At 39.7% G+C, this 15,805-nt stretch overlaps 3 protein-coding genes across 4 annotated transcripts in view; 2 read left to right on the top strand and 1 right to left on the bottom strand.

The window, feature by feature from the left end:
* Positions 1-15,805, top strand: part of LOC146456336 (uncharacterized) — a 57,738-nt gene that overhangs the window by 34,318 nt on the left and 7,615 nt on the right. The window lies entirely within an intron of this gene.
* Positions 322-6,049, bottom strand: LOC146456338 (uncharacterized). Its single transcript, XM_085093276.1, has 6 exons — positions 5,988-6,049; positions 5,044-5,184; positions 4,438-4,545; positions 3,514-3,732; positions 2,692-2,839; positions 322-1,397 (listed from the first exon to the last, which is right to left on the bottom strand). The coding sequence occupies exons 1-6, from the start codon at positions 6,047-6,049 to the stop codon at positions 1,329-1,331; spliced, it is 747 nt and encodes a 248-aa protein (XP_084949402.1). The 3' UTR covers positions 322-1,328.
* On the top strand, positions 8,166-11,697 carry LOC146456337 (uncharacterized). Its single transcript, XM_085093274.1, has 3 exons — positions 8,166-8,374; positions 8,423-11,602; positions 11,667-11,697. The coding sequence occupies exons 2-3, from the start codon at positions 8,730-8,732 to the stop codon at positions 11,695-11,697; spliced, it is 2,904 nt and encodes a 967-aa protein (XP_084949400.1). The 5' UTR covers positions 8,166-8,374; positions 8,423-8,729.

Below are 15,805 nucleotides of genomic sequence, written 5' to 3'. Positions count from 1 at the left end.
TAAACGTTAAAGATGTAGACTACGAGGAGTGAGTTATTTTTCTCCGAGATAGTAAAGCGAGCGACACATGTAATTTTTGTTTGCGTTCGCGTATTTGGCTAACTCCGCTATCCCAGTGAAAAATAAGACTACTCGATGTCTAGCCCATCAACAATTGATGGGGGAGGGGAGCCGTCTTCCTCCGCTTTTAAGCAAGAAGCGGTGGGCTACGTCTCTCTGTGTAAATGACAGAGGCTTTTGCTCCTTGAACAAGCCTTCGTGCAAACCACGTCGCTGAAATTATTTTGGTATTAGTGGTAGACGTAGCAATATACGTAACTGTAACATTTTTACTTTTTTTTAATTTTACAAACAGGATACAATGCCAAGAGAGCAATGCTGTGCTACATTACGAGATATAACAAACTGCACTTGGAAAGGATAACGATAACAATGAATTTGTTCCCGGTTAAATTTACTGAATAATAGTTTTTACCCATAAAAATACTATGTAATTAATAAAAGGACAATACATCGAGATATTTCCAATAGCGTGCACATGCACTCTAGTATGCCACGTTTCCTGTATTCTTCCAACGGTTAACACTGCGGTTAAAATAGCCCATATCCCAGAAGTTCTCGTACAGCGGAAACCTTGTAAATGTTGTGACGTTTAATCCCCTACAGAAAGTTTTTAAGGATTATTTTTAAACTGGACCGATTTAAACTTGTTGTTTAAAAAGCGCCACTAATACTACGCAGCTGATTCACATTCGGGAACTTAAGCAACTACGACGGCGACGGCAACGTGCATGCCACAAAACAAAAGGTTTAATGAGCAAAAGCAATCGCTCTGCACGTACGTCATATGTTTTTGTACATTTCTTTGCCGTCATCAGCAAAACAACAACGTGAAATGACAAAATTCAAGGTTTTGTGGAGAAAGTCAGCACACGACGGTGAATTTTTCATTCCCCTTCCTTACGTGACCGCCGTTTCTATCAATTTAGTTCTCGTATCCTTTGGCCACATTGTACAAGTTTGAATGTAGTGGAATAATCGCGAAGTAGTGCTAGCGCGAACTTCTATTTTCAAGTGACGTTTTCGTTGGCGTTGCGCCGTCGTCGTTACTTACGTTCCCTAATTCAGCAGTCAGCCACACGCAGGGTCAACCAGTACCCTACTCCCGGAAGTGAAAACAACGTGTATGAACTCTCTAGCTTCTAACACTAATGACAAATTTCCTTCAAGCACTTTAGTTACACGAAAGCAAAGCAAAATTGATTAACTTCCGGACACTTAATTGAAAAATGTTCCATGGTGTGAAGGCTTTCTGATTTAATTAAAATTTATCCTCTCCAAGGTGCTCCTGTCACATTAGCCAAACCGGCGGCACACTGTTCCGTGGGCATGTTATTCTGCAACATGAATTAATAAAGTTAACAGTGCCCATGAAGTATTTTCATATCTAAAATTATAAAAATTATGGTCACTTCGCATAATGTTGCCGCGATCGTTTGAAGCCAATAAGGCTGGAGTCAACAACAGTGTCCCCAAATCCCCGTCTCTGTCACTTAACCCCATCCCCACCCTCTTCAACCTGGATATGATCGGCGACGTTCTAAAACGCATTGCCAAAACCTTAGAGGAGACGGGAAGAGTAGCTTATCTTGATGTAACTGGAATGATTTATGCTATTCAAATGAAATCTTTAATGCTCAGCAACCCACGCAATCGAGAGTTTCAACCCAACACCATCGTGTGATTTCATCACAAGCTAGTATTAGCTTATCATGATTCCTAATGCTGTTTTCTGGAGTAAAAGATTACCACCTGCCGTCCGGTTAGCTCAGTTGGTAGATTACTGGACTACCGTGCGGGAGGTCGTGGGTTCAAACCCCGGCCGGACCACCACTCAGGGTCTTTAAATAACTGAGGAGAAAGTGCTCCCTTTGTAATGACATCTGCAATGGTTAGACCTTCTAGTCTTCTCGGATAAGGACGATAAACCGTAGGCCCCGTCTCACAACCCTTGTTCGTAAATAACTCTGTGGGACGTTAAAGGCTGGTTTTCACTAGCGACGGAGTCGGAGTCGTAAGAGCGCTTATGACCTAGTGAAAACCAAAAATCGGAGTCGTAAGCGGAGTCATAAGCGCGACGGAATCGGAGTCAGAAGAATCAGAACGTTTCCATTTTCTTCCGACTGCGCTTACGACTCCGTCGCTTACGTTCCGGAATCGGAACGCTGTTTTCACCAGATCATAAGCTCTACGCTTCTGATTACGACTCCGACTCCGATTCGGTCGCTAGCGAAAACCAGCCTTAAAGAACCCACTCACTGTTCGCAAAGAGTAGGGGACGTAGTTCCCGGTGTTGTGGTCTGGTCTTTGTGTGTATATTCTCATGGTTGGGTGGGTAAATGCTCGGAGATATTAGCTGCATAAGTTACTCTTAAATCCGAACCTTCTAATGACGTTTTGCTGACTTTGACACTACTGCATTTAGAATTCCTAACCTTTCGTTGATCTTGAAAGAAAATAACAAAAAAACTGTTTCTGCCTGATTTTTCCTGAACCATAGTAAGCCTGAATACAGTATAAATGATTAAACCTTGACCTTGAGTTTTTCCACGCAGCGTGCAAGGTTTAATAGAGTGATAACATTGGCCAAAGTCTCTGCTCTTTGGCCGTATTTATGTATTTATCACTTACCAAAATGTTCATATCTTCTTCACTGAGGACAAAGTCAAACACATCAGCATTTTCTAAAATTCTTTCTTTTCTACTTGACTTTGGAATGGTTATGTAATTTTTTTGTACACTCCAGCGAATAAGAACTTGCGGAACTGTCTTCTTGTACCTAGAGATAAAAGAGAATATTAGAAGACGGTGAGACATTTTACCAAAATCATTCGAAGGGAAGGGGGAATTTAAAGAAACAACAACACGTTATTAAAAAAACAAACAAACAAACAAACAACACTTTATTAAAAAACAGAGAGTTGCAAAGTTAGGTATACACCCGCAAATAGCTAAAGCTAGTCGAGGCAGTTAGGTATGACTATATTAAACTAAATGCAAATAAATTTTGGTGTTTACAAATTGACATTATTAACAAAAGTTACAAAGCAACAGCAACAACCAAAATAAAACTTAAATACCGGTAAGTAATAAACAAATAAGTAAATATAAAGAACAAAAAAGAATTTGCAAGCTATATTGATAGCTATTGATTTGTTTAGTAATTTGAATACAGGAATTTTTGAGTACAGCTTGATTATTACATTTTCCTCTTCAAACCAGGTGCAAACAGGGCTCTTCCGCAATGGTGCTATTTACATCTTTAACACGAGAGGTTTCTTTTTTCTCTTTTAAATTGTGCAGTTTCAGTAGGATTGAAATAGCAATCGCCCGAATTTACAGTATTTTTGTCACAGAAGTGCAGTTGAGGAGAGGCTTGCATGAGATACTAAACTTTTGACCCACTGGGTAGGTTATTCTTTATCTCACTAAAGATGACAAAAAGTGTCTTACCTTGTTGCCATTTCAATTAATATTGGATCATCATTTTTCTGGCCACGAAATAATGGACAGTAACCCATTGGTGCAATTCCCTTTTCTCTACAATAGTTCACAATATCATCCAGTCGCCAATAAGGATTGAGCTCAATTTGATTGACAGCTGGAGAGGGAAGCCCTGCTTTCTCCATCTCCTTTAAGTGATGAACACCAAAGTTGGACACTCCAACAGATCTTTAAGGAAAAACAAGAACGTTTACAGAATCAGTTACAGCTGTACATGTATGATGGTTTGTATCTTTCACTCACTGCTCTTTGCAATGCATTGTAGGTAAATTTATTGTCTTGTGTCACTTAGGGTACTTTTGCGAAAAAGTTGCCCAAAAACGTGAAAACACTTCCTTATTTTGAGCAAGACTTGCAATACAGACTGTAAAAACGCAGTTAATGGAGCACAATGAGATTAGGTTTCTTGAATGAATTTTCATTGACCATTTCAAGTAAACATCTGGCATTTAAAGCTTTTCTGTCATTCTGCTTGCTCTAATTTTTAGCACACTACAGCAGTTAATTGGAGAAAGTTAGCCCCATATTCCCCCGAAGTTTGGCCATGCATATTTGATAAATCCAAAAACAGCCTAAAATTTCACCCTCTAGTCCCTGAACCTCTAGGGAAATGTTTTTTTTTTTTTTTTTTTTAGGGGGGGGGGGGAGGGGGGTGCTAAGCAATATTTGCAAAATGCTTGGATGGGGGGGGGGGGGTATGTAATATTTACTCCTTGTTGCTTCACACGCCTGAACCACTGATCTTCGATAATACTAAGAGAATAATAAAGGAAACAGGTAATACATGATCAAACATTTGAACCTACACTGTATTAAGTTCTTAAGGTAAGTGATAGAGTTCTCAAACAGTGCAGCCTCAGTGGCGGTAGTCACCTTATCAGTCCTTGCTCCTTGAGCTTCAGCATGGCTTTATATGAATCAATATTTTTCCCAGGAGCAGGGGTATGAATGAGGTATAAGTCAACATAACCAGTGTCAAGCCTGCAAAAAGACAGAACATAAAATTACACTGTATACTACATTTTTCAACAGTACTGCATGGCATGTTTCACTTTAACATAGGGTAAAAAGAAACTCTAGACAAGACCAGCAACAATCAGAACCACTTGCATTTTGCCACTTCCATTTTTTATAAATGCGGTTTGACTATTGACTGGTTCACTTATTGTGATGTTTGTACCTGACCTGTTGTAAGACCAACAGGTGCATGTATACACATGTATGTACATGTGCATGTAGTTTAGATTTGGTTTATAGTTAACAACACTCGGATAATGAAAACTATTTCACTGTTCATTAGGATAGCCCAAAAGCTACATAAATGTGGTTAGTGGTTTTTCACACAGCATTTCCTTGTAAAAATAAATAAATAAATAAATACATTATTGGCACCCTTACAATTCCGTCTTTACAAGTAGACTAATTGTACATGTTTCCCTTTACTAGATCTACATCCTGTTCCGACAGCTACGTACTCACTTTTTAAAACTTTCATGAAATGCTTGTATACACTGATCATATCCATGGCCACCAGACCAACTTGCAAGTTTTGTCACCACAAATATATCTTCCCGTTTAATGCCTGATTCCTTGATTGCTTGTCCAACTTCAGCTTCATTTCTGAGACATTAAATTAAAAATCTTTCTTTCAGTAAGAACATAAAGTTCTTTATATTTTCAACTTGGGATGATGAGGGTGGTTGGGCCCCTAGCAATACAGTGATGCTAATATGCCGAGAAAAATATTAAAATATTAAGACATATAAAAAAAACATACATGATCAATTAACGACTAACATTCTAACTATATCAATGAATGAAACAATAAACAGTCCTAAGTCTTAAGATTATTACCGGTACAGTGAATCATAGAAAACTGCACATCACGAATTAAGCTCTCTTACAGAGCTTTAAATTACATTGCAAAACAACACTCATTAGAAGTGCTTGATAAGTAAACCTTTGTGAAAGCTACATGCGTGTTTACAATGCACCTACATGTATATAATGGAATTTCATCCAACAGTGCTAAGACATGATATTAGTAAAATACCTTCATGCTGAAAAAGCATAATTATAGCAAATAGTTTTCATGTTAAGGATCCTAGGCACATAATGTTCTTTGCAAACCTCAACAAAAAATATCTGCCATTTTCTCTTAAATAAAAATTCAAGTCCATAGTTAATTTAAATCAAGCTACACGATCCTCCCTAAAATTGCCTGCTCTGGTCTCAATTCACCGTCAACACCCTCTTAATTTATCAGAAGAGTGGTTTTATTTGATGGATTTTTTGTGTGCCCTTTATAATTTTTCATGCAAAATTTGTGACACAATCTTGGGATTGTAATGATCACATTATCACTCTGGTTTGCATTGTGACTCAAGTAAGAGTTGAGCTACATGCAATGTCACATGAATCACTTTGAAGGACCTGTAGGTTTGGGCCAATCTCCACATTTGTCGATCACATTAACTTTGAGCATTGTACTCAGACTATGTGCTTGCACTGGTCGCCACCTTGAATAAAGATGTGTTACTGTTGAGAATTGTACATGTTGGCAGTGGTCCTTCTTGGTTACATGTATCTTGTATATGTCAAGGAGAAGATATTCCATAGTTGGAATGGCTTGTAGAACAAATTTGCTCATGTTTTTCTCCATATTTAGCATGTTACAAAGTATCAGTCAGGATGCTTCCAGTGGATTATGTGCAAACTTGTGTATGTATGTATGTATGTATGTATGTATGTATGTATGTATGTATGTATGTATGTATGTATGTATGTATGTATGTATGGATGGATGGATGGATGGATGGATGGATGGATGGATGGATGGATGGATGGATGGATGGATGGATGGATGGATGGATGGATGGATGGATGGATGATGGATGGATGGATGATGGATGGATGGATGGATGGATGGATGGATGGATGGATGCATGCATGCATGCATGCATGCATGTATTTATTTATTTACTTACTTACTTATTTATTTATTTTATTCATTTGCTACTCAGTATACAATTTACAGTAGGAGGTATTAGTAGCATAACAAAAAAGTGACAAATACAATTTAAACGAAAAGTAACATAATAACTAGGAAAATTATTTGTGCTAACTTAAACTCTGAAAAGGAAAGGAAGGTCTGAGCGATGTAATTGTATAGGCTTACCAGACAGAACATGATATGGGAAAATTGCTTTCTTTGTTCTCTTGAGAACAAAGAAAATTTGAAAATATTTGAAAAATTTGAAAATATCCTATTTGAAAATAGGATTACATGAAGGATTTGGTAAAACAGACAGTATGCTGAAAAAATGTTCAAAAATTCTGAGGAGTAACCCTGGGAGTCCTTCTCTGTAATGCAGTTGGAAAGAATTCTGCACTTCCCCACATATTACATATACACACACGACAGTGCGTCTGTTATATACATGTACTAACCCTCAAGCAAACATCAAGCATCATTCAATAGAGTATGAGCCAGAAAATGTACATTATACATATATATTACATTAAGTATTTAATTTTTATGGTGACTAATATACAGCTGATGGAAATACCGCGTCTAAATAAAGTTATCATACAGTGTATGGTATTGTAATGCATCAGTCAATTCCAGCTGCACCCATTCAACCCCCCCCCCCACCCCCACCCCCACCCTTCTCCGGGTGCAATAGTGCATTTTCCCACATTGTCCATCCTGAGGGTACCCCAGGGTATTTGAGTCAACATCTGGCTTTTTTCACCATACAGCATTGTCACTTCTTTTAATGACCAATTTATTTCCAAATACAGTAAGTTTCTTATTGAAAACATCTAGATAGGACATCTAAAACTATACACTGCAGCCGTACACTGTTACTATAGCACTAAATTTGGCCTGAATTAGCTTATATTTTAATGAAAGTCCGACGAGAAACAAAGAAAATAAAACATTTTTGAGCCACTATTCCAGGGCATCTGAATAACTAGTTTGTACGGGCCGTGGGGCATTTGCCAGTTTATTTTCAAAAAAATCTTAACTCGAGGGAGGGAGGGAGGGGGGCACTGTTGGAATTGACTGATGCATAATTTAATAATAACCTTTATTGAAATGACTTAAATTCATATAAAAAAATATGGTTTCAAAAAGGATCTCAAATATTTGTATGAGGTTGTGTGAAAATCTTGACCTACACCACAGGCAGCCCAAGTGCGCATCACTAGAGAGCATGTAATAATTAATTACTAGTGGGTATGATGACCTTTGAGTGCAAGCAGCCATTGAGAATTAAAACGCATTATAAGACTTTGTATGGGAAATAAAATACTGTCAATTATGAAGTTTAAAAAACGCTAAATTCAACTTTCATTCAATAAAACAAATAAAACTGCCAAGTTCGCAGCGTCACTAGACAGCGTGTGATAATTAATAACTAGTGAGACGATGACCTTTGAGTGTAAGCAGTATTGGGTTACAGGCAGCTGTTGAGAATTTGAACATGTTACGAAAAATTGTTGCGTGACCGTATGCTAATTTAGTCTAGAATATTCTCGCATATTTAATTAGTTTTGCATCATAGTGATTAAGCAGTTTCTGAAGCCGTTTACGTATGATCCCGTAAATAGATTTATATTGTAATGTTACTTTATTTAGTTGCGCCGGAAAGTTCTAGAATCTTACGCTCATTAGTATATAAGGAAATCGGTTTAGCTTTTAGAGAGGTTGTTGTTTATGAGAAGAGAGTACGTGTTTATCGTAGTGTGACAAAGGTCACGTGTAAAGTTTGGCAGAGGCCGTGTTTATTGAAGTGTGACAGAGGTCGCGTGTATATTTGGCAGAGGCCGTGTTTATTCAAGTGTGACAGAGGTCGAACTGTAATTTACAAGCCTAGCGTGTGCTTGTTGTGAAGTTTTGTGTTGAATTTGCTACGCTCATTTGGAATAAATAACCTTGTTGTTGTTCCGACAACCCTGCGTTCTGTTTAGACTACGAACTATTCGCCACTCACAAAACGAACTCGTAACATTGGGGGCCTGTCGCTGGAGAGTGGAATTCAAGGAACTGTTTGTTGTCTACCGATAACCAGGAAAGGATCGCAACTCGGAAGGAAGTAACTGTGCCGTGGAAACAAGTGGTAGCAAGTGAAAGAGCCTTGGAATTCTAACGCTGTCAAATGGAGAAACTTATGCAACTTGGTAAGGAGTTTGGACTGGAAGGTGAAAAGCTACTCGAATTTGTGCGTGAACAACAGAAGTTGGAAGAAGAGAAAGAAGAAAAACAAAGACGTGAGGAAGAAGAGAGAGCAGAAAAACAAAGGCAGTTAGTAAAGGAGCAGAAGCTCGAGGAAGAAGAGAGAGCAGAAAGGCAAAGACGTGAGGAAGAAGAGAGAGCAGAAAGGCAAAGACGTGAGGAAGAAGAGAAAGCAGAAAGGCAGAGACGTGAGGAAGAAGAGAGGGAAGAGAGACGCAGACGCCAGGATGAAGAAAGGGAAGCGAGACGTCAGGAAAGAGAAATTAGGAAATTACAACATGAAGCTGACCTCATGAGACAGAAGGAAATTGCTGAGGCCGCCAAGAGAGAACATGAGTTAGAACTTGCTAGGTTAGCAGCAACGAATGGTGATGGTCGTACCGCAGAGAGAGATGATAGAGCTAAAGCGCCGAAACTTCCAGCGTTCGTGGATGGTAAAGATGATTTGGACGCATATTTGCAGAGGTTCGAGAGATTTGCAGATACAGCCAAGTGGCATAGAACTGGATGGGCATCAAAGCTCAGTGCTCTGTTGTCTGGACGAGCACTCGAAGTGTACTCACGCCTATCTGAAGAAGCAGCTAGAGATTACGGTAAAGTCAAGATTGCGCTGATGAAGAGATATGATCTCACAGAAGACGGCTATCGTCGTAAATTCAGAGCGTCTAAGCCGGAAGTTGACGAAAGTCCGGACCAGTTTATCGTGCGACTGGACAGGTACCTGTTACGGTGGCTAGAGCTTTCGGATACTGAGCGAACCTTTGACGGTCTAAAGGACTTGATAGTGAAAGAACAGTTTATTGACTCCTGCCCTAAGGATTTGGCCATTCACCTACGAGAAAGGGCACCTGAGACCCTAGCACAGATTGCGAAGATCGCTGACCAGTACTTAGAGGCCCATGGTAAGCATTTGTTTAGCCCAGTGAGCAGGAAGCCGGTATTACCGCCTGAGAGGGAGGAAGCCAAGAACACACAGTCTAATTCAACAGCCCTCCAGTGCTTTAGGTGTAACGCTCGTGGTCATAGAGCCGCCAACTGCCCAACCATAGGAAAAAGGTGTTTTCTGTGTGGCAAGCAAGGACACGAAGCTAGAAACTGTCGATCAGGTGGACGGAGATCCGGAGGACAAAGTAAGGATGGTAACCCTGTGCAACGTGGTCAAGTGAGCGCCAGTTGCTTAGTCCAGCAGACTGAGAGTAAACCCACAGCGGAAGAAGTTAAGTCCTGTATTAAAGATGAGAAGCTGCTGTTAGCCTGTGGTAAGAAGATTCCATTATTGAGTAGCGCCTGTGTTGAACCTTTGTCTGGAGTGAGAAGTAAAATGCCTGTAGTGAAAGGTAGAGTTGGAGAGAAGTCTGTTGATGTCCTGAGAGACACTGGCTGTAGCGGAATAGTAGTAAAGAAGGATCTTGTGTCTGAGGATCAGTTCACTGGCGAATTTAATGTTATGCTGCTCATCGACAACACGGCAAGGAAAGTGCCCATTGCAAAGATTGACGTTGATACACCTTATCTCAAGGGCCAAGTGGAAGCGCAGTGTCTTCCCGATGCTGTTTATGATTTAATTGTTGGTAATGTACCAGGCGCGAGAGCTGCTGACGACCCGGATCCGAGCTGGCAAGATCATGTGCAAGAGGCGTGTGCTGTAACCACGAGAGGTCAAGCAAAAAGGGCCGGAGAACGTATTCCATTGAAGGTACCGAGTACTAAAGAAAGTCCAATAGTTGATAGAGAAAAGCTCAAACAAATGCAAAATGATGACGAGAGCTTACAAAAATATTGGGAGCGAAATGATGTAGTTGTGAGAGGCCAGGCTGAGATTTCATTTGAAGTGAAAGGTGGAGTTTTGTACCGCGTCTACAAACACCCTTACGTGAATAATGGTAAACCCCTGAAGCAAGTTATGGTTCCTGTGCAGCTGAGAAGTCGGATCATGGAACTAGCTCACGGATCGCTCATGGGAGGTCACATGGGAATAAAGAAGACGGCTGATAAGATTCAAAGCGCATTCTATTGGCCAGGTATTCAAGGGGACGTGACTCGTTACTGCAAGTCATGTGATGTATGTCAGAAGACGGTTAACAAGGGTTCTGTACCGAAGGTTCCCCTGGAGAAGATGCCATTAATTGACAAGCCGTTCAAGAGAGTAGCAATCGATCTGGTTGGGCCTATTGGCCCCCCGAGTGAAGACGGTCATAGATATATATTGACATTGGTCGACTTTGCAACCCGTTATCCTGAAGCTGTCCCACTCAAAAACATTGATACGGAGACTGTGGCGGAAGCGTTGGTGGATATCTTTAGTCGTTTAGGAGTGCCTGAAGAGATCTTGAGTGACCTCGGCACGCAATTTGTATCTGAGTGTATGAAGGAAGTGACACGGTTGTTGAGCATTAAACAGCTCACTACGACTCCTTATCACCCTATGTGTAATGGCCTGACGGAGAAGTTTAATGGAACCATGAAAAGTATGTTAAAGAGATTGTGCAGCGAGCAGCCGAGACAGTGGAATCGTTATATCAACGCTTTATTGTTTGCATATCGTGAAGTTCCTCAGGTGTCTACTGGTTTCTCGCCGTTTGAGTTGCTGTATGGAAGAGCTGTCAGAGGGCCGATGTTTATTCTTAAAGAGCTCTGGACGAAAGAGTTGGAGGAACCTGAAGTAAAGAACAGCTACCAGTATGTGTTTGAGCTACGTGAGAAGCTGGAAGATACTCTCAAGCTTGCGCATACTGAACTTCAGAAAGCCCAGCACAAAGGCAAGCATTACTACGATCGTAAGGCTAAAGCCAGAAGGTTTGCACAAGGAGATAAAGTATTAATACTGCTACCGACCGACCATAACAAGCTTCTAATGCAGTGGAAAGGTCCATTTGAGGTCAGTGCAGTAGTGGGTCTCAACGATTATAAAGTGTGTGTCAAAGGAAAGGAGAGTTTACCATGCCAACCTACTAAAGAAGTATTTTGAACGAGAGGATTCTGTACCCGTTGGAGCAGTGGCTGTCGAAGTGAACGCTGACACTAGTAAGAGCGGACATGCTGAAAGTGAAGCAGAAGAAGTTGATCCTGTGGATGGTGTTGATTTTTTAGAAATTGGTGGATATGTTGCTGAAGAGTCGATCAAAGATGTGGCTACTGGAGACAACCTTACTGATGAGCAGATTATCTGAGCAGAGTAGAGGAATAACTTTAGAGACATTGGACTACCTCCTCTCTTTGCACTATTTAATTAATTTTTCGTCGTTAGTAGAAATTTAAGAAATTTCTTCTCAAGAGGGGGTTATGTTACGAAAAATTGTTGCGTGACCGTATGCTAATTTAGTCTAGAATATTCTCGCATATTTAATTAGTTTTGCATCATAGTGACTAAGCAGTTTCTGAAGCCGTTTACGTATGATCCCGTAAATAGATTTATATTGTAATGTTACTTTATTTAGTTGCGCCGGAAAGTTCTAGAATCTTACGCTCATTAGTATATAAGGAAATCGGTTTAGCTTTTAGAGAGGTTGTTGTTTATGAGAAGAGAGTACGTGTTTATCGTAGTGTGACAAAGGTCACGTGTAAAGTTTGGCAGAGGCCGTGTTTATTGAAGTGTGACAGAGGTCGCGTGTATATTTGGCAGAGGCCGTGTTTATTCAAGTGTGACAGAGGTCGAACTGTAATTTACAAGCCTAGCGTGTGCTTGTTGTGAAGTTTTGTGTTGAATTTGCTACGCTCATTTGGAATAAATAACCTTGTTGTTGTTCCGACAACCCTGCGTTCTGTTTAGACTACGAACTATTCGCCACTCACAAAACGAACTCGTAACAGAACACATAATAAGACTTTGTATGGGAAATAAAATACCGACGATTTTTACGCTTAAAAAAACGCTAAATTTAACTTTCATTCAATAAAATGAATAAAACTGACTCACCTCTGGTGTATCCTTGTGAATTTTGTAGCCTATTTCACCGTTTCGAGCGTTCTTTGAAATCACTGTCATTCCCCTCATAAGACGGAGACAAGGCAGCACACTAAGATTTCGATCATAAGCTCGCATAGTCCGCTCAGAGGCGGTTTGCTCCTCGAATTTCCATCCCAGCCGCGATTTTTTTATGCAAAGCTTGCACTCAAAGGTCATCATGCCCACCAGTAATTAATTATTACACGCTCTCTAGTGAATCGAACTTGGGCTGCCTGTGCCTACACCAAAATGAACATACAGTATCCTACCAGACTGGATGATTATATCATGCAAACACCATACTTAAGGTCTATATGAACGTAAACAACACTCCATCCATGTACAGAGTTTACTCGTTGCATGAGTCAAGTTCGAGCCCAAGTCAAGTTCGAGTCACGAGTCAAGTTCAAGTCAGGTTTTGTTTCTTTTGTTATCTTTTCCCTTTTGCTTGGTTTTCGTCTTGATCAAAGGCTGTGATTGTGATTCTTGCTTTCATCATGATGTGCCAACTGATGTTCGAAGCATTATTGTCAGCGTGATCGCGAGAATTCATTGTTGGTAGCACATTAACCACAGTCCTCATTCATTCTCGCCATCTATAATTTTCCTGAAAGGGTTTGTCCAATGTTGTTGGTGACAATTAAGCTTCAGTCACTATGCCTTGTGAAACCCACTTGTTAGGAAAATTACAAAATTCCCATGGCTGTCTACAGTGTGTACATTCTACATTTTGTCCGCGAAGGGTATAGATTCTATTCTATGTTATATCCTGGGTGTCCTCTGGACACAACAAGATGGCGCTTGAGTCAGGCAGGTTTAATAAATACTTCATCACCGTCCGTTTTCTTAGCTGTGAAAATCGGATCTCCGCTTCAGGTGTATGCAGCTACAGGTCTTAATCTTCCTTAAGGAAATTTATAAACACTAACAGATGTTGTACAGTCATCTCCCGATAACTCAAACCTTCAAGGGAAATTGAAAAAGATTCGAGTTTGCGGGAGTTCGAGTTATCGATGGTAAGATAATATAGAAAATCACCTGAAAGGAAAGGAAACTTGGTTCGAATTAGCGCGAGGTTCGAGTCAGTGAGGGTTCGAGTTATCAGGAGTCTACTGTTTATCTTTCCACAGTAGGAGTGAATCACTGATCGATAACGAAAACTGTTGCAAATCCGAAAGTTATTTTTTTTTTTCGTTTATCACAAGCACATCATAATATAAAAGAGAATAACTACCAGAAGACATAGGAAGAAGAAGAAAAAAAAAGAGAAAAATAAAAGTTGGACCCTAGATCGAACTTGGCTCGTGACTCAAACTTGACTCATGACTTGAGCTTGACTCGTGCTATGAGTTATGCACCGATCAACTCGAAACTTCAACATCAACCCCCCCCCCCCCCCCGGGCAAAGCCCGGGCATTTAAACTTTTGAAGATTAAATCGTTCAAATTCCCACCCCCTTGGGCCAAAATGGTGTTCAAATGCCCTACCTTATCGTCGGATTTGTCTGACAAGAGCCCCTCCTAAAGAACAATCGAGTTCGGCTCCTGTCATGAGTTACTACAAAAACCACAACTTTACCATTGAAACTATTAAAAAAAGATTGGAAATTGAGTTAATTAAGTCGGACAGTGTCAATCAGCAAGTGTAAGCTGCTCTTACTCCGAAACATGGCAAACGTTGTTTAACGAGAAATACATAATAACATATTTAAAATGAGTTAGCCGGCTATGTAGACTGTTCAAGTGGCAGGATATTCTGCAGTTTAAGCCAAAGTTGTTGTTTTTTTTTTTTTCAATTCAATTCAATTTATTAAAGCACATTTTTCACGAAGGTAAGGCAAGAATGCACTAGCCCGCAAATAGCATAGGCTAATCTAGGCGGGTAGTGCAGTTGATTAGTATATATTTACAGAATATAATTTAAAGATATACCAATAATTAATGTGTACTAAGTTAAGTAAAAAATAACGACTGTCTAAATTAAAATTAAGAAAGTTTCATATTAGCTAATCATACCACTGATATTTGAAGTTTTTAATCAGAGTGTTGACGTCAACATAAATATCCTCTTGATCAAGAAGTTTTAGTAATCTGGTCTGAAGGCATTTCTTAAAGGAGGCTTTAGTTTTTGCACGGAAAGATTCCGGTAATTCATTCCAGATTTTACAACCTAATCTCGAAAATGAGTGGCTCAGTTGTGTCAGCTTTGAGCATTTGAAAAGAGACATTCGAAGTTTTTTCAATTACCTTATAGCTAATTCCTTCCTTTATGTACATACCAACACCTCCGGCAGAGAGAGGTGTTGGGACATATTCAAAACAATAACCTGGTATATCAGGATTAAAGGTGAGAAAATTAGCATCAGCATTGGTAATCCGTGTTTCTGAGAGGCCTATTACGCTAAAATTAAAGTTTAATTCATGAAGTAAATGATCCTGGAAATTTTCAATATTTCTTTTTAGACTCTTAATGTTCTGATGTATAAAGGATAAAGACGAGTCCGATACGGACCTCTTTATCTCGGAAAATTTGTACGGGGAGTAATAATTAGATCGAAATTGTTTGTATGCAAAATTCTCATCAGGATTTATGTCTTCATTGATGTTTAGGTTAAAGAGATCTAAATCGTAAAGACTAGGTAATTTGTCTAGAAGTTGTTTTGTGGGTAAATCGTTAGCCAAACTATTATTAAATTGACCATGGACGGTAGATAGACATGGAGTTACATTATAATATGGTAGTTCTTTAAGATCATTTCTGCGTTGGCGAGAAGTTTGAATGTTTGTTATTACAGTCATGAGGCTTAGAATAAGATTAAGAGTTGTGGTAACAAACTTATCTCTGATGTCGGCTGGTGAGAACTTCCAGGTCGCTCATGGATTTTAGTTTAATGACACGGGAGTCGGAGGATTGCCTTAGTAGGATTGTAGAACCTTTCGCCCAGCAAAATTGGTAGCGATCACTGGTTTGGAATTTCTTGGCCTCAAAAAGTAGATTCTGTAATCTTGGAGTTAGATGCTCGTAGACGGCAAGATAATTGACTGTGTCATCGG

Source organism: Pavona decussata, unplaced genomic scaffold, assembly GCF_977016875.1.
Source record: "Pavona decussata unplaced genomic scaffold, jaPavDecu1.1 SCAFFOLD_258, whole genome shotgun sequence".
NCBI classification, from domain to species: Eukaryota; Metazoa; Cnidaria; class Anthozoa; order Scleractinia; family Agariciidae; genus Pavona; species Pavona decussata.
Note: the sequence above shows the minus strand (reverse complement) of the source record. Positions and strands in the feature narration are given on the sequence as shown.

Excerpts from the sequence above, each read along its gene's own strand:
- LOC146456337 (XM_085093274.1), top strand. The coding sequence starts at position 8,730 with ATGGAGAAACTTATGCAACTTGGTAAGGAGTTTGGACTGGAAGGTGAA. Across the intron at positions 11,603-11,666 it reads CGTAAGGCTAAAGCCAGAAG|TGGAAAGGTCCATTTGAGGT; the intron begins GTTTGCACAAGG and ends CTTCTAATGCAG.
- LOC146456338 (XM_085093276.1), bottom strand. The coding sequence starts at position 6,049 with ATGCTCAAAGTTAATGTGATCGACAAATGTGGAGATTGGCCCAAACCT. Across the intron at positions 4,546-5,043 it reads TTTCATGAAAGTTTTAAAAA|GCTTGACACTGGTTATGTTG; the intron begins GTGAGTACGTAG and ends GTCTTTTTGCAG. Across the intron at positions 1,398-2,691 it reads AAGAAGATATGAACATTTTG|AATAACATGCCCACGGAACA; the intron begins GTAAGTGATAAA and ends TTCATGTTGCAG.